This window comes from Chanodichthys erythropterus, chromosome 15, assembly GCF_024489055.1.
Source record: "Chanodichthys erythropterus isolate Z2021 chromosome 15, ASM2448905v1, whole genome shotgun sequence".
Taxonomy (NCBI): domain Eukaryota; kingdom Metazoa; phylum Chordata; class Actinopteri; order Cypriniformes; family Xenocyprididae; genus Chanodichthys; species Chanodichthys erythropterus.
The window spans coordinates 31148491-31176480 of record NC_090235.1 but is presented as its reverse complement, the minus strand read 5'-3'; the positions used below and the strand labels follow the sequence as shown (position 1 = coordinate 31176480).

Sequence of the window (27990 nt, the reverse complement as noted above, 5' to 3'; positions counted from 1 at the left end):
GCTCTATATTTATGTGCTGTAATTACTGTCACCATTTCTTTTCACAATTTTAACTAAACTGTCTTGCAATTCACTTAAAAAGCTTACTTTAAATTATTTTTTAAAAGTACAAATATTCCAGGCAATTTCTAAATTAAAATGAAGGCAAAACTGTCATTTCAATCCATTTTAGATAGAACAGAACGCCATTGCTTGACGTTTGTTGTCAAATACCCAAGAAGTAAACTGACAACCAGAGTAAAGAGTGTGAAAAATACATTTTTAGACATTCAATAACCAATGATGCTCATGATTCATTGAGAAAGAAACAGAGTTCAGTGTCAAAAGACAGACAGGTGCATGGAAAGTAGCATAAAAAAAATAAAAAAAATCACAGACAAAAAAAAGTGAAATCACAAAGACAAAACATGAAAACACAGGGTTGTCAGAATAGATGAAAGATGCGCACAGCAGGGGAGTGGAAAGCAGGAAATAGAAAACAGAGTGACAGTAAGGCAACCTGTCACTATTGAGAATCTTCAGTGCCGAGATACAAGCAAACACACACACATACACACACACCCGCTGGGTTTTCATGTTTTATGCATGGGGTCTTTCCATAGACCTAAGGATTTTTATAATGTACAAACTGTACATTCTATCCACTAACCCTGAACCTACTTATCATACACAACTCTGCATTTTTACATTTCCAAAAAACATTACTTAGTATGATAAGCTGTTTTCTTCATGGAGACCAAGAAATGTCCTCACAAGGACAAGTATTTTAGATATTGCCATCTTTGAGAGGACATTTTGCCCCCATAACATAGGGTTTTCCTACATTTAACAAACAAACAACAAAGCCAGCAAATCCAAAAACCACACAATCATTGCATATAGCATTTAATGTAACAATATCATAAGGCCCTCGAATTATTTGGTTACAGTGTACTTGCTGTAATTTTAAGATTAGATTTAACAAATTTGAAAAAGCATTAAAAACACTCCTCTGTGTACACATTACTACTACAGTGCAGTAGCAATTGTATGGTTTGAACTGAGGTGTTGACCTTGGTTAAATACGCCTGTGTACCATGAAACTCAAGGCACTAACATATGACAATACTCTTGGTTACATCTCCACAGCTAAAATGTACACCCTGTCCCAGAGAAAAAAATTAAATCATAGTAAATGTAAAAATATACTCTGTTATGAAAAGTGCAAAGATCATATCAATTCCCTCTGAAATGTACATAAATAATAAAATAGCATTATTATATGAATCCCTACAATTAAAAAAACTTAACACTTTATGACTAATTCATGTGCAAAAATAAAAATAGAGGAGGGATGGCAGAATAACAGGAGATCAGTGCAGTCATTTATGCTGCATATTGTCTTTTCAACCACATGATATACACGCTAACACTAACTAGATTAGACGTTTCTTCTGTTTAACACAGAGGACTATTAGTGCCGCAGGGATGGGATAATGTATTTTTTTAGGCCAAAACCCAAAACAAGTTGCAGTTTAGCACTTCAGATTCTATCGTTCTGAAGTTTTTGATTAAATGCCAGAAAAAAGGTCTGTGGTGAACACAAGCTCAAGATATCACGTATTAAAATAGATCACACTAACCCCCCCTTGTGATTTTTTTTAAAGCTGTTACTTGTCTTGAAACAGGCAGTTGCTCACAAGTGTCTTAACGGGACTGCAGAGGTTGTCTGGAACATTAAACCTCAATACACCAAACATATATACTCATCTACACACTAGCTTGCTTTCACTTCCTCGTTGTGTTTATAATCGTGTTCTTGCAATTTAAACTCAACCTTTCAGGGAAAATGAAAATGAAGACTAATGGTGGTGATGTTGAAGTCATGCGACCGCGATGTAGTTCATTTATACAATACATTTAGCTGCATTCAGGCTTCGAAATTCATAAAGCTTATTGAAGATTATCATGATGAACTAAACGAGCAAGAATGAAAAACTTTTGTTGGTCTCTGAGCTTATTTTCTGTAATAATCCAAAAGCCAATGTAAAAATCCTATTGGGTGTTTGTCGAGGGAACAAGGGTGATATTTGTCACTGTAGCAGTCTATTAAAACAACAAAGTGCATTGCTTATTAGAAATTAGAAATTCTCTTCCACTTATATACAGAAATATCCAATCCTGTTTGATATGATGGGAAATCTCTGGAAGTTATGGCTCCATCCCTGACTGAATGGGTAAATACTGATTTATGTCATGTCCTGTGAAGCTTTGGCATTACTGATGGGGCAGCAGTAAGGTGAATCCTGCTCGACTCTTCTTGAAGTCTGCGACGGTCTGGCCGGGTTTGGTCTCTACGGTGATACTCTTAGGTTTGCCACTCATGTGTACCTGGACTCCCGTGGAGCACACTTTCACTGGCAGAGGAGTGTTCTTCACTCTGAAATAAACAGATGACATGACATAATTACTCTTGATTCCAGACAATGCGGCTGAATACATCCCAAAAATAGCTTGTGACAGCTCGCACAGCTCCCTGTGGCCTATAAAAAAAGCAGTCAAAGCTTTGCACTCAGTTGTGTTTCTGCTTTGTTTTTAGTGGTTCATAAAGAGAATTCATTGTAGGAGCTTTATTATGGGGTCAGCGTTATGTTACAGCTTAAAATAACAGCAAAAATTACAGTTACAATTTAAAATAACAGCATTTATTTGAAATAGAAATATTTTGTAACACTAATGTCTTTACTATCACTTTTGATCAGTTTAACATGCTAACGTGTTCATGCGTTTGGCATGGTAATGGATATGACAATGTTGTATGTTTGGTCTTGGTGGAATAGATCTACTACACTGCTGCTGCTGCAGAGCAAGTACAGGACTTACTACTGCCAATACATACAAGACACGCTGCTGTGAGCAAGTAAGAAATGCTGCTGCTGTACAATATAGCGTACATGAATTACCCATAACAGATCTATACAGGTGGAGCTGGGGAAGGTGGGGGGTTTCTGAAAGTGTGCTGCACTGTTAGAGCAAATGCTGACCAAGTATTTGAAGGTTAAGCTCATTGGCTACTGATATAACAGAAAGCAAGTGATTGCAAGCAGATTGAGTTAACTTCTTTGCTCTATGACAAAATTACTTGTGTATGCAATCCAAAAACATTTGATGGTCCGTTTAACACAACACCAAAAAAAGAAAAGAAAAAGTAAGAAAGCTTAAGTATTTTTTAAAGTAAACTTTGTTTTAAGCACAGCCTATTATATACTGTAAGTGGTTCAGTGGCAGTAAAGTGGGGCTCAAAAAGTCCCATTTGATGGAGTCAAAAATAATGTCCTATGTAGGACAGAAAAGATGAGAAGGGACACCTCTGCTGTCTGATCTTGTCCCTGTTCCCTAAATGCACAGTCCTCTCACTTCCTCAGAGTATTTAAACATTATCACCATCTCTCATAGTGAAAAGACAACTATGGCACACAAAGTCTCTTTTATTCAAATGTCTATGAAACACATAGTGACACATAACACATACATTACTGTTCAGAATTTTGGGGTTGGTAAGATGTTTCAATGTTTTAAAAGAAGTCTCAAGGCTGCATTTATTTGATCAAAAATACAGTAAAACTGAAATATTGTGCAAAAGCTGAATTTTCAGCAGCCATGACTTGAGTCTTTAGTGTCACAAGATCCTTATTTATATATTCCTGGTTGGAACCTACTATAAAATACAGCAAAATCAGATGGTCTCTTTCCTTCTGTCAGGTTTTCACTGCAAACCATGCAGTGAACCACTGAAACTTTCCTTATTAAGCGCTCCAACAGGTGGACGGCAGTTCGCCATGAAAAAAAGTCGGTTGTGGGTCACGCAACTTCTCACTTCTCTTGTTCCCTATCCACTCAGCTGTTCCCATCAGGGCTCAAAGCCATGGTTTGCACCCACCCATCAACCCGCTGACCTGCTTATTCACCAACTCCCCAAAAGAAGGTCAGTGAAACATGGAGGCATGGAGGGCCTTAAACGCTATGATCTCTGTTAATATTTAAGGTTAAAGGAAGAGTTTAAAGTAAGAGTAAAAAACTCGTCATTTTCTGAGAGCTACGACTTGTACCATGTGTCCACTGAAGATTTATGGTCTGTTCGACTTGAAGTGGTGTTGTGAAGACCGATAGGTGTATGGCATTATAGTACTGCGAGAGCAATTCAAAAGCATACAGAGCTTTATTTACAGTAATTACGACATGGCATGCAGCATTTTATGGGATTGCGGTATCGTGCTAATTTGCCCTGTTCAGCATTTACTCACCTTCATGTCATTCCAAACCCACAAGACTTTGTTTAACACACAAATTAAGATACTTTTAATGAAACCTGAGATGTTTCTGTCCCTTCATTAAAAGTCTAGGTAGGTAAACAAAACTTAAAGAGTTAGTTCATCCAAAAATGAAAATTCTGTCATTAATTACTCACCCTCATGTCGTTTCAAGACCTTCGTTCATCTTCGGAACAGAAATTAAGATATTTTTTCATAAAATCCAATGGCTCATTGAGGCCTGCATTGCCAGCAAGATAATTAACACTTTCAGATGCCCATAAAGCTACTAAAGATGTATTTTAAAAAGTTCATGTGACTACAGTGGTTCAACCTTAATGCTATAAAGTGACGAGAATACTTTTTGCACGCCAAAAAACAACAATAAAATAATGACTTTATTCAACAATATCTAGTGATGGGCGATTTCAAAACACTGCTTCATGAAGCTTCGAAACTTTACAAATTTTTTGTTTCGAATGAGTGGTTCGAAGCGTGTATCAAACTGCCAAAGTCACGTGATTTCAGTAAATGAGGCTTCATTTAGTCATAAGTGTTGCGAAATTTCAATGATTCACCACTGGGGCGCTCCGAACTACTGATTCGAAACAAAAGATTCATAAAGCATCAAAGCTTCATGAATCAGTGTTTTGAAATCACCCATCACTAGATATTGTTAAATAAAGTCGTTATTTAGTTTTTTAGTTTTCTTGTCGCTTTATAACATTAAGGTTGAACCAATTTTTGTTTTAAATATGTCTTTAGTAGCTTTCTGTGCGTTGAAAGTGTTTATTGTCTTGCTGGCAATGCAGGCCTCACTGAGCCATCGGATTTTATGAAGAATATCTTAATTTGTGTTTCGAAGATGAACAAAGGTTTTACCGGTGTGAAACGACATGAGGGTGAGTAATTAAAGACATAATTTTCATTTTTGGGTGAACTAACCTTTTAAAATGTCTACTTTTACGTTCTATAAACAAAAAACTACACACTGGGTTAGAATGTGGCAGTTAATGATGACAGAATAAAAATTTTTAGGTGAACTATTCTTGAACAAGTCAGTTAGACTAGTTGCGTACATGACACAGTACTTTTTTGCAATTCCTCTAAAAACTTCGAACTTTCCGAGGTTTGGGGTTGAGTTGACCTGTTTTTCCAGGGACATGGCGTCCCAACCAATGAGAAGATGATGCATTTGGGCTGCATTATTTATTTCCATGGAAACCATACGACAGAACTGGGACGCAGCAGCAACTCTGTATGGTTCTTGTGTGCCCCGCCTTCCTTCCCCCATGAGAACTTTCTTCTTTTATTCAGCGTTTGTGTCACATGTGACCGTACATCTCCATGTCCATTATAGTGAATCATTGACAACTCTGTTTTTGGCCACGCCCTGAAAAACACACTTCATTACACATTCTAGTCCCTTATAGATACGTTATTCCAACAAGCCCATCCCTAAGAGTGGAAACCAACTCAAGAATACACACAACCGGCAGTCTGCGTCCCCGGGGCTCGGCTGTCACTGCGCATAATTTTTGTTTACCATCACACCATGAGTTTGGGCCCTGTGGGCTCAGACTGTGTGCGTTTGTTTGCAGTCTCCTCCTAATGGCCTGTTGAGTACATCACCAGTAAATGCAATGTAGCAAAGTAACAAAGTTCCCATGAAGATACGATGTTTATTAAAAATAATTATGTTTTTGTCCTTACACTCTTAAAAATAAAGGTTCCAAAAGGAGTTTTTTTGCAGCTACGCTATAAAAAAAACATCTTTGATTCCATAAAGAACCTTTCAATGAACAGTTCTTAAAAGATTCATTTTCCTCTTAGTGTAAAGAAGATTTTTCCAAAAACCATCTGTGCTATGGAAAAGTTCCATGGATGTTAAAAGTTCTTCATGGAACCACAGATGCCAAAAAAGAACCACAAAAAATATTAAGCAACACAACTGTTTTCAACATTGATCATTTTAAAAAATGTTTCTTGAGCAGCAAATCAGCATATTAGAATGATTTCTGAAGGATCATGTGACACTGAAGACTGGAGTAGTGATGCTGAAAATTCAGCTTTGCAATCACAGGAATAAATTACATTTTAAAATATATTAAAATAGAAAAACATTATTTAAAACCACAATTATATTTTACAGTACTAGTTTTTACTGCATTTATGATCAAATTAATGCAGCCATGGTAAGAATAAGAGACTTCTTTCAAAAACATTGAAAAATCTTACCAATGCCAAACTTTTGAAGTGTAGTATAAATATAATAAAATAAACATTCAAAAATGTTTGCTGGTGAAGGCTCACCATGACGCTGCACTTGTATTTTAAGGTTTCTATTACTATCACTTTTATGGTTTATTAATAACGCTATGGCATCTGAGGTCAGTGGAAACTCTTTTCCACCTTTCACTCCGCCACTTTCTCTCAGTTTCATCCTGAACTAAACAAACTTCTGCATCTTTGTTGCTTTTAAAATCATTCTCACCTCAGGCATTCATCCATAACACAACATCACTTCTTTCTCCCTCTCTCAAACTGTCAGCCATTTTCCCAAAGGCAAAGGCTCTCAGGACAGGAGCTGAGAATGCACATCTGTCAACAACGAGACAGAAGTGACAAACTCTCTCAGAGAGACAAAAGGTGGAAGATAGATAGATACAAAAAGACTACAGGGGCAGATAATAGACTGATAGAGAGAAAGAGAATGAAAGGACAGGAAATATTGCAGGCTAGTTTGAGCCCAAATCTTAGATTAGAGCAAAATAAAATAATAAAAGCATTAATTTATGTAAAAAGAAATCTTAACTGTACCCAAATATTTGAATAGTAGTCTATGCTAATAGGTAATGACAGAATATTCACTTTTTGGTGAACTATCCTAGTCGATTACAACCTGAAATCTACAGTACAGTGAATACAATATAAAGTATGTAATTATGAAAATACATAGCAACAAATCTGACTGCATTCAATTCTACTTATTGTGCCAAAATTGAGTGCAATAACCTACTCTATAATCTTAATTACTGTAAGGATAGAATAAGAAAAGATTCACATAAAAACTTTTTATATGTGCTTTTTCTGTAATGCAGCTCTTTGTATGCACAAACTAAAAGCCTTCTGGGCCCTATAACAAACCACAGCAGTCATAAGACACCAGGAGGGACCATTAAGAGTCCACAGATTGAAGCCCATTTAAAACACACTCAGCCACATACACAATTACTCATGCTCACATATACACACACTCCTCCATCTCCACTACTCCCCATCATCTCTCCTGCAATCCTAATTAACACTTCCTCAGCTGCTTGGCAACTATCGTCGGGGCAACAGCAGCATCTGCGTCCCACAGAGGTGTGGAGGAACAGGCTGTTTTACTGAGTGTGAGTGGGGGGAAATCGGGCTAAAATGCTGGGCTAAAAACGCATGCTGATCCTCTATGTGATGTGACAAAAACATCATTATCAACAAAAAAGAATTCAAGGTATTGTGATTTTATGCAAGGAACAGATTGAAATTTTGGCTTACAAATTTCATATTATGAAACATTCATTTGGTGTCATTGACGTCAAACCTGGAGGAAAACATCTTGAGATTGTGATATGCATAAATGAGAATGAAATCGAGTTCTGGAAAGAGGAAGGTTTTTAGTAGGGCTGCAGGACTAATCAAAATAAAAAGGAAATTGCAATATAGCTTAATGTGATTATCAAAATGCAAAAGCTGCAATTTAACTAAAATATACGCGCTGTGTGTTTCAGAGTGAAGTGCGGCACTGTGTTCATTTAAACACGTACAGCTCATTATCCTCTGGTGTTTACAGTGTCTCGGAGCGGTTCGGTTCACAGTAAATGCTGGTTTGGGTCGCTTTAACATGCATTTGGGAATGCAACATGTACAAATAATCTTCCCAAACTTGTAATGAGAAGAAAAAAACAAGCTTATTATTTTTATATTTTTATTTATTATTAATAATTATTTTAGCCAAATTGTGCAACCCTACAAACAAGCATATATAATAAAGTCATTATTTTTGGTTTGTTTTTGTGTATAAAAAGTATTCTCGTCACTTCATAAAATTAAGGTTGAACCACTGCAGTCACGTCAACGGTTTTAACGATGTCTTTAGTACCTTTCTGGACCTTGACAGTGGTGGTTAAATTTCTGTCTATTCAGGAGTCATAGAGCTCTCGGATTTCATCTAAAATATCTTCATTTGTGTTCCAAAGATGAACAAAAGACTTACGCTTGAATAACATGAGTAATTAATTACAGAATTTTCATTTTTGGGTGAACTAATCTTTTACATTTCAGTCTGTTCCTTAAATAAAATGTATCATATGGCTTAGATACAGTAGTGTCATATGCAAGTCATATGGACTTCTCTGTTTTTAGTACTTTTTTAAAGTTTGATAACTCCTCATTTTAAGTTTCATTGTATGGAAAAAAAGCAGCTTTAAAGGTGCCCTAGAATCAAAAATTGAATTTACCTTGGCATAGTTGAATATAAAGAGTTCAGTATGTAAATGACATACAGTGAGTCTCAAACACACATTGTTTCCTCCTTCTTATATAAATCTCACTTGTTTAAAAGACCTCCGAAGAACAGGCGAATCTCAACATAACATTGACTGTTACGTAACAGTCGGGGTGTACGCCCCAATATTTGCATATGCCAGCCCATGTTCAAGGCATTACACAAGGGCAGCCAGTATTAACGTCTGGATCTGCACAGCTGAATCATCAGACTAGGTAAGCAAGCAAGAACAATAGCGAAAAATGGCAGATGGAGCAATAATAACTGACATGATTCATGATATCATGATATTTTTAGTGATATTTGTAAATTGTCTTTCTAAATGTTTCGTTAGCATGTTGCTAATGTACTGTTAAATGTGGTTAAAGTTACCATCGTTTCTTACTGTATTCACGGAGAAAAGAGCCGTCGCTATTTTCATTTTAAACACTTGCAGCCTGTATAATGCATAAACACAACTTCATTCTTTATAAATGTCTCCAACAGTGTAGCATTAGCCGTTAGCCACAGAGCATAGCCTCAAATTCATTCAGAATCAAATGTAAACAATATAACTGTATACAATACTCACATAATCCGACGCATGCATGACGAACACTTTGTAAAGATCAATTTGAGGGTTATATTAGCTGTGTAAACTTTGTTTATGCACTGTTCAAGGCAAGTGCGAGCTCCGTGGGCATGGAGCAGGAGAATTAAAGGGCCAGTAGCCATGAATAGGCAGTTAAAAAAATGAATAAAAAAAAAAAAAATCTATGGGGTTTTGAGCTGAAACTTCACAGACACATTCAGGGGACACCTTAGACTTATATTACATCTTTTTAAATTTTAAATGGAGGTCGGTCAAACGATCGGTCATTTTCAAAAAAAAAATAAAAAATACAACTGTATATGCTTTATAAACACAAATGATCGTCTTACACGTGCTTCTCTATTCTATTTACGAAAAAAAAAAACAGAACTGGCACCGCATTCGAAAATGACTAATCGTTTCACTAGATAAGACCCTTATTCCTCGTCTGGTATCGTTTAAAGCCCTTTGAAGCTGCACTGAAACTGTAATTTTGACCTTCAACCATTTGGAGACCACTGAAGTCAACTATAAGGAGAAAAATCCTGGAATGTTTTCATCAAAAACCTTACTTTTTGAAGAAAGAAGAAAGACATCTTGGATGACATGGGGGTGAGTAAATTATCAGGAAAATTTTATTTGTAAGTGGACTAATCCTTTAATAATGACCATTTTCATTTTTAGATGAATTATAGTTCAATTAGTGTACTACACTGGTCGATTTTAAAAATCTATTAGCTAAACCTGAAAATAGAATTTATTCTGGAATTATTCAATAAATCGAAACTTAATGGATGCAATAACACCTTGTGTAATATAGGATAATATAAGTTATATAATCATATAGTTAATCACGTAGATTACTTCTAGCCTGATTAAGTCTCTGTGACACTTAATGCACATCTTTGGAAGGAAGGACGAGATAAGCTGCTCATCAACTCAGCCTGAGAAGATAGTTCCCTTATTGATACACAGAATCACACCAGTGGAGAATTACACAACAGGCTCTTCCTTCCTATGGGAGGGCAACCAACCAACCAACACACACACACAACAGGGATGATGTCACGTATGGCAACAATAGAGCTGATTATTCTGGTCAAAATGTCTGCAGATGACACAAACACAAACAATCTCAGTTAACCCTGTGGAGTGGCACAAACACACACATCCATACACAGTACTGCTTATCATACTCAAGCACACACAACAACACATAGAACAAATGCTGTTTAGAAGACACTACATCTACACCACCATTCAAAAGTTTGGTGTCAGCAACATTTATTTATTTATTTTTTAAATGAATACTTTTATTCAGCAAGGATGTAAAATTGATCAAAAGCAAAAGTAAAGACATTTACAATGTTACAAAACATTTGTATTTCAAATAAATGCTGTTCTTTTTAACTTATCTATCAAAGAATCCTAAAAAATGTATCACAGATTCAAGTTCATAGTCATTTCTTTGTTATATAAATGTATCTAATGAAAGTCACATTGACCTACCAATGGAAAAGCATTATTTTTCCTATAATTTGCAGTTAGACTGAATTGATTAAACCTGGGATAAGCTTTTAAGCCTTAGCACTGCCCACAGACAGCTCTGTTAATTGTTACGACAGGCAGAGTGAAGAATTAGTGAACAGATCAATAAAGACAAATATTATAATGCTCATATGTTCTTGGTTATACCTTATTATAGTACACTCTATATCAGTGGTTCCCAATCCAGGTCCTGGAGTACCCTCAATGGTGCACATTTATGTCTCTCTTATATAACACACACATATTTGAGGTCAGGGAGTCTATACTAACAACTGATGAGTTGAATCCAGTGTGTTTGATTAGGGAGACATCTAAACTGCAGTGCTGGGGGTTCTCCAGGACCAATATTGGAAACCACTGCTCTATAATATTTAAAGAAAAAATTAGGTCATTATAATAATGTTATTTATTACATAAATAAAACGATTCATTTGAATGTGCAGTTGATTTTAATGTGTATTCAAAGTATTTGTCAAGCTGAATAATAATAACGACCCCTGCATATAGCCTCATAAATTATTTTCATTGCGATGTTATGTATGTCACATTTGCCTTCTTTAAATTGTATTACTGTATGAATAATATTCATACATAATGAACATATGCCATGAATTTAATGGTCGGGACAACCTGTCAAACACAGCAATAGCAAACCACAACAATCCAAAGATCCAATCAATCCCTGATGGACAAAATCAAGTCCTGCCCTACATTTTTTCTTTGATTTGATTCATGATGTTCCTCTAGATGAGACTATACCGCTGATGAAAGCAGACATCATCATCTAATCCAATACTTCAATTTCTGGTCTTCATTCCTGTAAACCTACTATACTGCTTGGTAAAGTTGATCTATTTAGGTGCAAGAAAATTCACAACTGGTAATTTTTGGAGGATAATTAAGAAGACAAACTATCTCTGCTAACCCCTTTGGCTTCAGAATCTCTCACAGTCTCACACACCAGAGCTACAAAAAGCTACTTAGGCCAACACTGCCTTCGGCCAAAACGTCACCGAGACACGCACACACGCACACACACACACACACACACACACACACACACACACACACACACACACACACACACACACACACACACACACACACACACACAGAGCTGCCTTAGCAGATGGCCAAAGAGGGGTTTAAACTACCCAACAACACACACACACACACTCATACAGTCTTTCCACAAACAAACACACATGGCACAGTCATAATGTTGACTGCTTAATGCTTAAGTCAGGTGAGGGTTAGGTGACCCAGAGTAGAGGTCACAGGGTTTAAAGACAGGCATCATAACAGAAATGAATCCCTGTTTTGAATTGAGATAAAGACAAGAGCTCTCGCAACATGCATGCAAAGCAGAATATGGAATCTATATGGAATCTATATATATATATATATATATATATATATATATATATATATATATATATTATAATATTTACAAACTTTATCCCAGATCATGAGAGGTTTGATCAGATTTTAAAAAAAAAATGAGAAGAGTGCTGTTACGTGCCTGAATAACATAGCACAAGCACACTTTGAGCAAAATTTCTTAAAAGGATTTTTTTTTTTTAAATGACACATGAAAGAAAATATTAAAAAATCATTGACGCTTCGTGGCTGTCAAGCTTTAGTGGATGAGGTTCATATTTAATGTGATTCTCTACACCTGTGGTTACTCTGATAGGACATTTGTGTGAACTTGACTTTATACATCCACTAAAAATCACCTTGAGAACAGCTGGGAAAAAGTTTTGGTTAAATACTTTTTGAAGCTTTTCTACAGTTCATACATATTTTATGCACCAATTTGCATATATTACTCTTGCAGGTCATATTTGTCTGTTCTCTTAAAATTGACTTGTAGATAAAAGCTCAAGGGGAGCATGTTCATCTAATCCTGTCAATCACAAAGCAAGTTTATTATCACTCTTGTGACAAATCATCTGTGACAACACATCCATTTTTATTCATTTCAATTCATATTTAATATATTAAATATTGTATAATCGTTATTAAGTAGTCTGAGGGAAGATGTGAAGCGTACTCTCTATCAATGATGTTAACCGTCATCTCACCGAATGATTACATGAATAATGAAATAACATTAGGATGTTAACTGTGAGATGTCTGTTTCATTGTTACGAAAATGATATTTCATACTGTATTCTCTAATACTAATCAAAGCCTTTATGTTATTTGTCAGTTTCACAAATGTTTCAAATGTTTTTACTACGTTTTTGGACATTGAATGTGGTAATTGCTTTCAATGGAGGATAAAAAAACTCTTGGATTTCATCAAAATATCTTTATTTGTGTTCTGAAGATGAACAAAGGTCCGGTTTGGAATGACATGAGGGTGAGTAATTGATGACAGAAATTTCATTTTTGGGTGAACTAACCCTTTAAGGTGCAAATTTGGTAGTTCAGGTAGATTGGTGTATAACATTATATCACTTAATATTACAGTTACAAGCTATAAAATATACAGGCCAATATACCAATATGCCATCCTGTAATACTTGAAACATTGTCTATTTTTAGCAGAGAATTTCTAGCAACCAAGCTGCCAGTTTGTTTGTTTTTCCCATAAAACGAACAGGATTTACACTGAAGACACAATGTCAATGTTTTTATCTGGTAATATATTGGATTAGGACTATGCTACTTTGGAGGAATGTTGTTCCAGGACCAACAAGACATGTCAATTCAGGCACATGCCCTACTTGGCAAAATTATGGTCACCTTCTGTTTAGAGCTGGCAAAAGGTTATTTTTATATCTGTTCAATTGAAACCTCACACATACTTTAAAATGGTCCATCTTGTCTTCATTTTTGTGCTTAACATTCCCCTTATCCTTAAGACCTTTTTAAAATGGAAAAATCCAACATAATATTTAAAGCAATGAAAGCCGTAGTTGGTGCATCAAATGCACGTGTGTGCATTGTCATCTGCTTTCCCGCCCACCCCCACGCACACATGCTCACACACTATTTGCCTTCCTCCACACTTCCACAGGCCCCTCTGACGTCTCCTTTTGATGATGTCGTAAAGGGGGCATGACCCCATGGATTGACTCGCAGATGGCAGCACAATGGGTTTAAAGCAGACGTGCAGAACAGTGATTGCAGACACCCACTGACTTACACACACCCCACACCTGCCACACACACACACACACACACTGTATACACAACCAGGCTGTTGTCTGCCCCATGCCCTAATATTGCCTCCCTTGGAGCAGTTTATGTGTCAAACCTGAAAATGCCATTGCATGAACCAGCATCTCACAACATGGATGCATATGTGTGTATGCATTTACAAAACAATCTTCCACACTACTATATACCAAAAATGCTATGATGGAAGAAATGGGTAAAAGTTTGGGGTCACCAAAGCTGCATTTATTACTTTATCAAAAGTAAATTAAAAATCAATAATATTTTGAAATTGTATTACAACTTAGAATAACTGTTTTCTATTTCAATGTAATTTATTCCTGCAAAGTTGAATTTTCAGCAGCCATTACTCCAGTCTTCAGCATCATGATCCTTCAGATATAATTCTGATATAATAACGGCTGCTCAATAAACATTTCTTATTATTATGCTGCTTCATATTTTTGTGGAATACATAGTTCAGTCATGAAATTCTATCAAAGCGCCGACTGGTTCCTCTAATGTCGTGGCATTAGCCAAACAGACGTACTTCCTAATCCACATAACCATATATTTTATACTCTAGCCTGTGATCGCCCTGCTGAGTGATTATGAACACTTCTGTTTACCCTCCTCCTCCCCAGCACCACCTGTAGAGATCTGCTACAAGGGTTTTAATACATTTTTGCAGCAGCATGTCCTTTTTGTATGTTATTTTAACTAAGCTGAACAAATTTTTGATTTTGCTCAGCAGCATAGCAGATCTCGTCCACCAGAATCTATGTCTGGTTAAATAATTCACTCCAAGAGTTGTCATGATAGAAATTGTAAAAGAACAGCATTTATGTGTAATAGAAATCAATTTATTGCATCCTTGCTGAACAAAAGTATCAATTTCTTAAAAATAAAAAAAATAAAAATAATCATAGTGACCCAAACTTTTGGATGGTATTATACCTCATCAGCATTTACCATAAAGCAACACACACTGACTTTTGAACTGAATCAGTTTATGAAAAGCTTTGTTTTACAAGCTATTTAATTAAAGGGATAGTTCATCCCAAAATGAAAATTTTGTCATCATTTACTCACCCTCAAATTCTTCCAAACCTGTATAAATTTCTTTGTTCTGATGAACACGAAGGAAGATATTTGGAAGAATGTTTGTAACCAAGCAGATCTCGCCCCGCATTGACTACCATAGCAGGGGGAAAAAATACTATGGTAGTCAATGGGAGGGCAAGATCTGCTTGGTTACAAACATTCTTCCAAATATATTCCTTTGTGTACAGCAGAATGTATACAGGTTTGGAACAACTTGAGGGTGAGTAAATGATGACAGAATTTTCATTTTTGGGTGAACTATCCCTTTAATCTAAATGACATTTTTTATTGTCCAGCAGGCAAAAACCATAGGTCTGATAACTTATTTGTACATATTTGTAATAGCAACAAAGCAAACAATATGAGGTATGATTCATCACTTTAGCACAAATGGTGAGATGAACCAAATAGAAAACATATGTGCCAATTTCTCTTTGTAATGGTGTTGATTTTCTATGGTTTTGAAACACTTTTATGCCATTTTCAGCAAATTTTGAATGCAAATGTATAAAAATGTCATGTGGTTTAACCATCAAGTAAAATATAGTTTTTACAGCTTGAATATGTGTACCGGTATGCATACCTTAATCATTTTTTATATCATTACAATTATAGTAAACAACTAGAGGTAAAAACAACAACATAAATTATACTACTTTATAAGGTTTCTTTTTAAAAAATATATATTTTTCTTTATTATGAAAATGGAGAGATTTAGCACCACCATTTTTGACTTTATGTCCTCCAAAATAAATAAATAAATAAATAAATAATAATTTGAATTCAGAAATTAAAAATATGTTCATCATAGAAATCGTATATTCAATAAACTGTCTGTATGAAATGCATTCTTAATGTAGTTTTAAATACAGAAAATTTAGAGATTTGGACAAAAATTTAGCATCATGTGATTTGGCCATAATTCTAAGGGCTATTTAAATCTCGAACACTAAGAATAAGCAATAGTAATGGTGATGATCGCATTAGTAGCAGAAAGACTTGCACATCAATTGCAAAATGTGCAAGGTGAAGATTATTGGCACTCTTACCGTGTAAAGTGGTCTGTAAGGGCACCCACCAATTCCCCTACACGGTCTTGATTTGGGTTCAGTTGACCCCTCTGCAAGTGCACTAGAACGTCATCCTGAGAAGCAGTATGTAGCGCCACCATCTGGTCACTGCCACTTGTTACGCTTAAACCAACCACCTGTGGGTTTGAAGAGAGTGTAAAACAGCAATACAAACACATGAAAACATGTTAACACGTTGCATAGCAAGTGTTGGTGCACAATGAAGTCAAAGCATTTGTGTCCAATAAATCCATCTTTCCTGAGTCCAGCAGATCCATTTGTCCACCAACAACTGGCATTCAGTCAACCTTAGTCTTTGCAATCCCAGAGTAAAAAGCTCATTCAAAACACAATCACTTCCTGTGCTTCAGCACATGATTGACTCAGTAACCTTGAGAATGAGTAATATGCTGGACATAATCGTGAATGAATGACTTGATTGTTGCAATTACTCAAAAAGTGTGACCAATTGAAGTTGTGCGTCAGAAAACTGTGTGTGTGCCTGGCTGGTACGCTTGACTCTGAGAATAGAAACGGTCCTGGGGATGCTGTTCGCATGTTCGTGCACATGAATGCCCATGTGCATTTATGTTCTTTAATATGTGTGTATTTGTGTATGTATGCTTTAAAAATGATGAAATCATTCCCTAAATGTATCAGATATTTAAATTTGCAGTTTCTTATGAAAAAAAAAAAAAATATTGGTGACTGTACAGCACACATTTTTGTCCAATCAATTGCTCCCTACAAAAGAGGATGTCTTTCACATTATACCACCAGCAGCTCATATGATTATTGGCTAATATGTTTATGTCATTTTAGTATTATTTATATTCTATTATAGTATTTATGAATATTTTGAATGAGCTTTCATTTTTATATTTTCCGTTTTCATTTTACCTTAATTTTAATTTTAGTATTTCAAGTTTAATAGTATAGTGCACAGTACATGTACTATACTGCAACAATAGCAACAATAATATGCTTTTATGAACACAGCCTTTATTATTATTATTATTTCATTGTTTGTGAGGTAATTTTTCTAAATTAACTAAAGCCTACTGGCTATTTAAAAAGCCCTTCAATATTTCCCACCCAAACAGATTTAAAGGGGTCTTTGAGTGCATAGGGTTCATTAAAGTCTAGTGTGTGTTTCTAAGTGTGCATGAACGTGAATGGTTATGAACAGCAGTAGGTGCGTCACCACTGTGCCTGAAAGGAAGAGAGTGATCAGGCAGCGTTAAGCCTCTTTACTGCCACTCGCATGGACACACACTATAACACACAAACATGTGCGCGCGCACACACACACACAGGTTAAATCACTTTGTGCCCTGCTGTACATGCATCTGACCTTGCTGTCTGAGATTGTGAGAAATGAGGGTGGGCAAGGAAACACTGCACTGTGCTCCAATCAAACAGACACACACGTACACACACACACACACACACACACACACACATAGGTTTGTTTAGCTATCAAAGTGAGGACATTCCATAAGCATGATGGTTTTTATACTGTACAAACTGTATATTCTATCCCCCTAAAATACCCCTAAACCTACCCATCATAGAAAACATTCTGCATTTTTACATTTTTAATAAAACATTGTAAAGTATTGTTTAGACTCATGAAATGTCCTCATATTTCATGTTTACGTCGTAATACCAGTGTATTACCCATGTCATTATACAAATTTGTGTCCTCATAAATCACAAAAACGCACACACACACACACACACACACACACACACACACACACACACACACACACACACACACACACACACACACACAAAATGACTGAATATTTGGACAAATTCATAAAAAAAAAAACACCATTACATGAGTAAAGGCTCATTTACACCAATAATTATAACTCTAATGATAACTACAACTTTGACTACATCACTATTTTCATTCTTATTCTATAAGAATTCGTATTAAAGGGATAGTTCACACAAAAATAAAAATTGTCCCATGATTTACTCACCCTCAAGCCATCCTAGGTGTATATGACAATCTTCTTTAAGACGAACACAATCGGAGATATATTTAAAATATCCTTAGTCCTCCAAGGTTTATACTGTTTGTGAATGGGGGGGGCCGCGTTTTGAAGAAAAAAATACAGCATCCATCCATAAAAAAAGGTAATCCATATGACTCCAGGGGGTTAATAAAGCCCTTCTGAAGAGAAGCAATGCATTTTTGTAAGAAAAATATCCAACTTTATAAACTCAAATAACTAGCTTCTGATGGTCTACCGTACGCAGAATGCGACCCAATTAGGGGACATTCTAAAATGCTTAACGTGAAAAAGGCTTAACGTGGCTTAATGTACTAAGACAATGATTTTAACAGACCAAACTCACTAAATGTCATGCTAATAAAGTATACTATGAGCAAAAAAACAGATGAGCCCAAAATATGATCTTAACGCGTTTTATAACACGTTAAGCCTTTTTCTCCCATAGAAAATTGTTATAAGAAAAGGCTTAACGTGGCTTAATGTAGTAAGACAGTGATTTTAACAGTTTAACAGTGGATTTTAACAGGATTTATAACACGTTAAGCCTTTTCTTATAACGGTTTTCTATGGGAGAAAAAAGCTTAACGTGTTATAAAACGCGTTAAGATCATATTTTGGGCTCATATGATTTTTTGCACATAGTATACTTTATTAGCATGACATTTAGTGAGGTTGGTCTGTTAAAATCTCTGTCTTAGTACATTAAGCCACGTTAAGCCTTTTTCACGTTAAGCATTTTAGAATGTCCCCAAATGGGTAATTGAAGCGATGTGTGACACAGGATGTTGGAGTATCGTAAGCTTAGATGCCTCTCGCAGTTCAAACAAATAGGGCTGTGCAACAAACTCAAGCTCCTCTTCTCTTATATTGAAATCCTCAGACATTTCTCTTTAAAAATTATCATTTTAGACTTGAAATCCATGACTGGTGATTTGTTTTGCTCTCTCCTCAGAGCCTCCACGTTCGTCATTACATAGCGCGTTGAGTCAAACGATACTCTTCTGCCGCAAGTCGACTTGCGCATTCTGCATACGGTAGTCCACAGGAAGCTAGTTATTTGAGTTTATAAAGTTGTAAATATGGATATTTTTCTTACAAAAATGCATTGCTTCACATCAGAAGGCCTTTATTAATCCCCTGGAGTCTTATGGATTACTTTGTTTTATGTATGTATGGATTATTTTTGTCTTCAAAATGTGTGTTTTTTTCCAGCTGATGAAAAAAATTGTCAGCCAATCAGAATCCACCCAACTTTAAGTGCTCAAGCATTTAAAGTGACAGATGACAGGCTTATAAAAAATACCAATTTATAGTTCAGATGCTAATATAGTTGTCGATAGTTATTACTATAAGTGTGAACAGGCCATAAGGTTGCCCTGTCTGTGTCTGCTGCTCTAGAATATCAACTACCACAATCAGCCCCTGTGCTGCACAGAGTCCTTGTGCGTCACTCTATGGCGAAATGAGATTAAAACCACAATGTACTGGTCACAAAACAATATCCTTGTCTGGGACTGCCTGAACCCATCCAGTGTGGTCTGGCCTGACCGGAGAGGGTTGGGAAAGTTCATAATATGTATTTGGATGGTGACCCATTAAGTGCAGGGCTGCCAGCAAGGCTGAGAGATTATAAAAGAGTAAATCTCATAAAGCCTGTCATGTCCATCATATTGCAGTCCAAAATCAAAAGAAAGAAATATATTTTGTTTAACAAAACAAAGATTTCTTTTGAATTATTTTTTTTTTTAATGAAAATTAAAGGGTTAGTTCACCCAAAAATGAAAATTCTGTCATTTATTACTCACCCTCATGCCGTTCCACACCCGTAAGACCTTTGTTAATCTTCAGAACACAAATCAAGATATTTTAGTTGAAATCCGATGGCTCCGTGAGGCCTCCATAGGGAGCAATGTCACTTCCTCTGTCAAGATCCATAAAGGTACTAAAAACATATTTAAATCAGTTCATGTGAGTACAGTGGTTCAATATTAATATTATAAAGCGACAAGAAACTAAATAATGACTTCTTTAGTGATGGCCGATTTCAAAACACTGCTTCAGGAAGATTCGGAGCGTTATGAATCAGCGTATCGAATCATGATTCGGATCGCGTGTCAAACTTCCAACGGCTGAAATCACGTGACTTTGGCGTTCCGAACAGCAGATTCGATACACTGATTCATTTGTGCTCCAATGCTCCAATGTTTTGAAATCGGCCATCACTATATAAGTCGTTATTTTGTTTTTTTTTGGCGCACAAAAAATGTTCTCGTCACTTTATAATATTAATATTGAACCACTGTACTCACATGAACCGATTTAAATGTTTTTAGTACCTTTATGGATCTTGAGAGAGTGTCATTGCTCCCTATGGAGGCCTCACGGAGCCATCGGATTTCAACTAAAATATCTTAATTTGTGCTCCGATAATTAACAAAGGTCTAACTGGTGTGGAACGGCATGAGAGTGAGTAATAAATGACATTATTTTCATTTTTGGGTGAACTAACCCTTTAAGCACACTCTCCCCCACAGTCTCATTATTTAAATTTAATTTAAATTATTTAAATGTAATTACTTATTAAAGCATTCATACATCATGGTAGTTATTATTGTTAACTGAAAATACTAATATGCCTAAAACTTTTGCACAGTACCGTATATATTTTTTTCAGGTGTTATTCTGGTATCTGTGATATTCAAATCTGTAAATATCACAATAACAGCTGTGACATGAAAATTATGTGTATGTGAGCATAATTGGCATGATTCAGTATTATACTGCAGTTTGTTCTGCAGCTCTTGCTGAACCACCCAATCGCTTCTCTATATCTCTCTCTTTCTCCCTGAGACGTCTGGCCCTGCTTCCGCTAGAGACGTGTAAAACATACAGATATGGATAAAATTGCAGGTTTAATGTGTGTGTGTGTCTGAATCTATGCAATTGTGAAGGGGAGCTCAGACTGCAGTGCTGCAGTGTGTGACCAAATCCCTCTCTCACTGTATCGCATCTGAGAACATAGACAGAATGTAGGTCAGACACCACACACACAGACTGTTCTGGTCACTGAATTCACTCAGACACAGCCAGAAGTTTGCGAATGACCCTGTTAAGCCATCTGACATCATGGCCAGTCATATGAAGTATTAGTGCTGTCAAAAGCATAAAGGCACCAGTTGGTAGTTGTAAACAAAAATCCATAATCTACAGACGGCAAGTCAAAAAAAAACAAAACAAAGAGAAAGCATGACTGCAGCAGACAGATGCATTGACCCACATTGCACGGTTGCATAAAAATCAAACGAACCCAGACAATTACAGATACCAAGACGTGTCTGCTTTCTTTTGGGGGCTTCACTTCAGTCGGTGCTGTTATATTTGACATGTTTCAGCATGCATGTAAAAGTGTGGGTGACCGTGTGCTTGAGATACTTACTGAATCAAGAGATATTCGTTTTTGCACTTTAAAGTGTTTTTTGGGCTCCAGTCTGTAAATATGCTTGTCAGTGATGAGTAGAGCTCTGTCCTTTGTGTTGTTGAACCAGTTGAGCTGAAGAAAAGAGAGATAAGGAGAGATAAAAAGCAGAAATGAGGTAAACTAGCTGCCTCTGTCTGAGCTAGACCACAATAATACTTACAGCTTACTGAAATTCATGTGCAACCTTTGCATCAGCATTGTTGGTAGGTTTATGTACTGCTCTACTATTGAACTGCATGTTCCTGCCTTTAAAAATAGCCTGTGAAACTGGGTTGGTGGTGTGGTTGAGTCTCGCTGGGAAGGAAAGATAAACTGGACCAATGGCAGCAAGATCCATGGCTGCAGTGCTATTATAGAGTGTATTTTACAGTCTTTGCTCAAGGCAGTCAAACATTGAGAACTCTGCTGTGCTTGTGATCTCTACATTGGCTATGGTCAAAGGAGGTCATGTGTGAGAAAATGAGACTTGGTGACTTTGGAGTTTGGTGAAAGAGGGAGTGTGTGTGGGAGAAAGAATGACAGAGTGATAGAGAGAGTAAGAATATAGTTTTGCCATGTTTACCCTATATAATAACTTGTTTAATAACTTACTTCTCATTTGTATTATTGTTTTTCTTGTTAATAGTACTTATTTACTCCATTCATACTCTTATTTTACTTTTTTAGTTTAGTTTTGTACTCCTTTTGCACAATTCTTATTGTATTGCTTGTATTCTGTTGTTATTTTACTTGATTTTCTAATATATCTTGTATACCCCATTCACACTTTATTTTATTTGATAATGTCCAGTTGGAATTTTACTTTCTTTTTTTAAAATATTGTTTGTTTACTCCATTCACGCTATTCTTCTTTTATTTTATTTGCTTGTTTAATCTATTCACACTATTATTTTATTTGCTAATATTGTTTGTTTACTCCATTCACACTATTTTTATTTTATTTGTTAATATTGCTTGCTTACATAGTTATTTTAGGTTATATTACTTTAAAAATGATATTATGTTATATTACTCATCTTTGATCACTTTGAAATATATAAACATTTGGTCTCACTTAATATTAAGTGGCCTTAACTACTATGTACTTACATTTAAATGAATCATTTGATACAATGCACTTATTGTGTACATACATGTTTTTACATTGTACTTATATTTTAAAAACACCTGCATGTAATTACATCTGTAATTAATTTCTGTTATTACATTTATAATTACATTGTTGACCCATCCCTTAACCCTTACCCCTACCCTTAAACCTACCCATACCACCAAACCTGTCCCTAACCTTACCCGTATCCTACCTCAAAAGCAGCAAAAGTGTTTTGCAATTCAATATGAACCCAATAAGTACAATGTACTTATTTTTTTTATTTAAGTACATAGTAGTTAAGGCCACTTAATATAAAGTGGGACCGAACATTTTATCCTGTGAAAAAAAAAATCATGTCTTAAAATAGCTTAAATGTAACTCTACACCCTTGCTTCATTTAGTATATGCACATCTAAGAATATGCTAATTAGCCCCGCCTCCACTCACACGATTTCAGAGATCCACTCGGTCAACACACTGATGTAAACATCGCACAACTGTATCACTTTTTACAATGTCAGACACATAACGGTAAATAATATGATTAGCCCTTTGCTTCACTACATTATCTAAAAGATGCTAATAATGTGTCAAAACGTCAAAACTCAAAACGTCAGTGGAGAAAGGCATATAGTTCATCATAACATCGTAATATACATCATACACCCGCCATATTCCTAAATCTACATGATAACCTGGCTTCTCTTGATACTCCCCTTCTAGTTCGCTGTTAATGATATGCTAAAGCCCGCCGGCACGTTGACATGATTGGTTAAAGGTAACCTCAGAACCACAAGTGATTTCAAACCGTGTTTTCCTTTAGATCACTGCAGTTTTAAAACTGAAAATACTCAGCAATGGTGTTGACTTATTAACTTACACATGGTTTGTCTTAAAGCATATTAAAAACACCACATACACATATAAACAACATTAAAAAAAATTATTTACACTACAGTAATTGTTAATATCATTCTTTAAACCTTTTGCTCTATTGTTATTTAGCATTCTTTCTGAATTTAGCCGTTTTTTTTTCGTTTGCACTTAAGTTATTTTATTGTATTTTTTAATATAGTTTTTTCACTCTATTATTTTATTTTATTAGTTAATATTGCTTGTTTAGGCCTACTTCTTTTGCACTGTTGTTATTTTACATGATCAAAACACATTATTTTACACACAATTTTCTACAAATGTTTTTGTCATTTGATAACATTGAAATTGAAATTTAAAAAGCCTACCATTCTGACAGAGCTTGAAAAGACGACCTGGGTGTACTGGTCTTTGTTCTTCAGCTCTTTAGTGATACGCACAAAGTTGGTGCTTGTCAAAGGAGAGTCCTTTGCCTGCAGTGGAGAGACACATCACTGGATTTATGACACAAAATTCTGAGAGGCTTAGTCACACAAGCAACACAAACAACATCCACACTTATGCTTCCAAAATTTCCTTGATGGCAATTCAAATCAGTCCATGACGGATTTAAAAACACTGTCATCGTCACCAGCCCACTCGACTAATGCGTCAAACAGACGTGACACCTTATCTGCAACAACAGATTCTCAACTGTGCTTCATGATTAAGCTTTTGACTCATGTAGATGATCTGAAAACTTCAAACGTCTTTGAAAGCTCATCTGTCATAGCCGATATACACTGTGACGACAGGAGCGCACATTCAGCATGCGTCTTATGAGCTTTAAAAACATGTGTTATGAAATACAGAAATCACAATGAATCTCATGCCGCTGAGAAAAAAATTCTAAGAATTCTTATGAAGAAAAGAATACACTCCTTAAAATATTGTATATGACACATGCTCAAGGACTCACTCTTCATTTCACACCACTGGAGTGAGAATTAGTTGAACCCCCAGGGCTCTTGACTTTTATTCAAGAGAGATTTTTTGCTTGTCCTTGAGCAAAGAAAAAAAAAACATCAACGGATTTGGAAAAAAAAAAAATAACGCTTTAAAATAAGGTCTCATTTGTTAACATTAGTTAATGCATTAACTTAGAACTAACAATAAACAATATTTTTTTCAGCATTTATTAACCTTTGTCAATGTTAGTTAATCAAAATGTTCAAGTTCATTTTAGTTCAGATCATTCCAGGTGAAAAAAAGTACATTTTTATAACATACTTAAAGTGCTCTATTTTCGTGCACTATTTTTGCACTTAATATACTAAAAATTCTTCTTTAGTACTTCTTAAGATAATTTTAAGAACATCTAAGTGTACTCAACTGTGCTATTTTGAGACACCATGAATATGAACTAAAATGCTTTTAATATACTATCTCTATATTTAAAAAAAAATGTATTTAGATGCCACTTATAGTACACCTGAACCCATAGTGTACTACAAGTGTTAACTAAATATATTTTTTAAATATAGAGATAGTATATTAAAAGCACATTTTAGTTCATATTCATGGTTGTGGAGAAAGCAGCTGACGGATTAAACCACATGTACACAGTAAATTGTAGCCAAACACGGCATGTATCAATTATTAAAACACGAACGTCTTTCTTTTTTTGTGTGTAAATTAACTATAATAAATATGAAATTAATTGCGATCTCGAATCAATAAATTAACAGAAGTTAATACTCCACTAACTGCATGTGACATTATTAACCACAGTCCTATATTGTTGAACCAATGCGGTTCAAACGATGGAGGTGCGACCAAGTTACTATGATTCGGGAAACAGTTGTGACTAGCTAGTTAGTTTCTACAATGATGCACTGTACTTTGGTGGTTATGCAGTTACGTAGTTATATGAGAAACGCACCATGGTTTGGTTGGTGAAGCAGTGAGACCAACATTATCAGCATATATATGCAAGAACTAGTATATGAAGCTGGGTTTTTTTTAGCCATGAAATCAGGGCATGAAGATTGTCTCGTGGATGGCTGTTACCTCCTCAGCTATAACAGGAGATGTCTCTCACCCAAAAACAACAGCTAAATTTAACACCATCAGACATGTGCTAAAGACGCATATGGAACTGCATCAGTCTAACAGATTGATCTGTGTAATGGACAGTAATTTAAAAGCATGAGGCTGGAGACAAACACACAAGTGGTCTTTGAGGGTCACTGTAGGCTAATGTTTAATTAACCCACTAACAAACAGTAGATCAAATCTCTTGACCTGCTGTTTTTGTGTCACCAACAGTCATGTGCATGGTGTCAATAGTTCAAAGTTTCAATGCTGTTTAAGACTATAAAGAAAATAACACTATAAAGAATATGGGTAACCAAACAGTTGATGGACCCCATTTATTTCCAAAAATACTATGGAAGTCAAAGGGGCCAATCAACTAGACGTAACGTGAATGTAAAATGTAACAGTATTTCCGCAAAAATAAATTGGCAATGTACATGAATTACCATGTTTCGTTCAAAGGGAGCAACAGAGTTTCTTCATGTTTCAATATACATGAACATGAATGAAATTTGAAGATTTTTAGCAAATAACGACATCAGTCTGGTACTCACAGAAAGCTATCATAAGTCTTCAGAAGATTTAGAATGTAGCACAGTTGAGACAATTTTATGGAATCTGTATTGTTCTTTTCCTCGTTTTTTCAGGTCACTTTTGTTATATGGAAAAGAGTGGCGTGAACATGCTTCTAAGCGTCTTTTGTGTTCCATGGAAGGAAGACAGTCATACAGGTTTGATAAGAGGGTAAATATATAATTTACATTTGAGGGTGAACTATGCCTTTAAGACCACCAAAGATTCCTGGAGTCAAGTGATATATCACAGGGCTTAAGGCTTAATTAAAATGAAAACTTTAATAAGCTTAATCAATGTAAAAATCCTGACTACTTTGCAAAGTGAAGGTTCTAAATGAGTAACCTAATGAAAAACTCACATTGGCCAAGTAGTCTCTCTCCCAGGCACGGCTGTAGCCCCAGTCCACTCTTTCCCCACTCAGGGCTGACAGAGCAGCTACTTTAGCCCTCACCTCTGCCATGTCAGATGGGGGTATGTTTTTGATCAGCTGCCTTGCCCACCATCTAAGAGAGATGCAGTGAAAGCATAAGAGGAAGGCCAAAAAATAAATAAAAAAACATGGAAAAATCATGAGTCATGGTAATACCGGCGGTAGAGGTGTTGTGTGATTCTGTGGAACTGCACCAGGGCCGCAGGTGGTGTCGGCCACTCTACACTCTTCCCATAGTCAGCCATGTTTCGAACGTTGGCGAAACGTCTATCCACTTCCCAGAAGTGAGCCTTCACCTTATAGCATTTATAATGTGCCATTATGGTATAGATCGCCCGTATTTTCCTACAACGCATACGTGCTAATGCACCCCTCCATACCTGCAGAAAGACACAAATACAGGTTGAATGTGAGGGAAACCCTCTGATGACACCAAACACAAAAATTATCTGCTTATTCATTCATTTCTTTATTCAGGTAATTGCCTTCTTCTATATAGGCACTAGAATGAATGAAGTGACAGGGTCAGGTGGATAGAAACATGGCAGCTACTGAGTTTTGACTAAGTTTTCATCTAGTTTAAGTCAGGCAGCATTAAGTGGGACAGAAGTGAAATCAGGGCAACTCGCACTGCAGATAAATAATTGAATGCAACAAGAATAATCCACCAATCACAAACATTATCATAATTACTGTTATCAGGGCCACATACAGCCTACACACTGGATGAATGAGTGGGAAAACCTAGAAATAATGAGCAGACCTATATTTACATCCATATCCTGATGTATGAGTCCATTCTAATCATTCAAAGCAGGTTTAAAACAATATGAATATTGCATACATATACATATTGGTTAAAATGTTTAGATAAACATTGCTTTACATACATACAGATATATTTTTATTTACATCTGCTTTAAAAATGAGAATGGATTCCTATAAACAATAAAACGTAGACGAGAATGTAAATATAGACTTGTGCTCTGCAAGTTCAAAACAGGTTATAAAGACTGACTGAAGTGGAGTTGCAGAGGGATCTACAGTCTAGGTGTTATGATCCCACAACGCTTTCTTGTCACCTCTGAACACGCATGAAAAAGTAAGGAAGTCAAGAATGATTAAGTGAGACAGC

At 35.8% G+C, this 27990-nt stretch overlaps 1 protein-coding gene across 1 annotated transcript in view; it reads right to left on the bottom strand.

The window, feature by feature from the left end:
- Positions 1-319: 319 nt before the first annotated feature.
- The window catches only part of myo1g (myosin IG), a 48933-nt gene continuing 21262 nt past the window's right edge, over positions 320-27990 (bottom strand). The window contains exons 17-22 of the mRNA XM_067361815.1: positions 27012-27235; positions 26784-26928; positions 24142-24246; positions 21766-21879; positions 16279-16436; positions 320-2419 (exon numbers count right to left, since the gene is read on the bottom strand). Of these exons, the coding sequence (XP_067217916.1) occupies positions 2257-2419; positions 16279-16436; positions 21766-21879; positions 24142-24246; positions 26784-26928; positions 27012-27235 (909 nt within the window). The 3' untranslated portion in view covers positions 320-2256. The remainder of the gene's footprint in view (positions 2420-16278; positions 16437-21765; positions 21880-24141; positions 24247-26783; positions 26929-27011; positions 27236-27990) is intronic.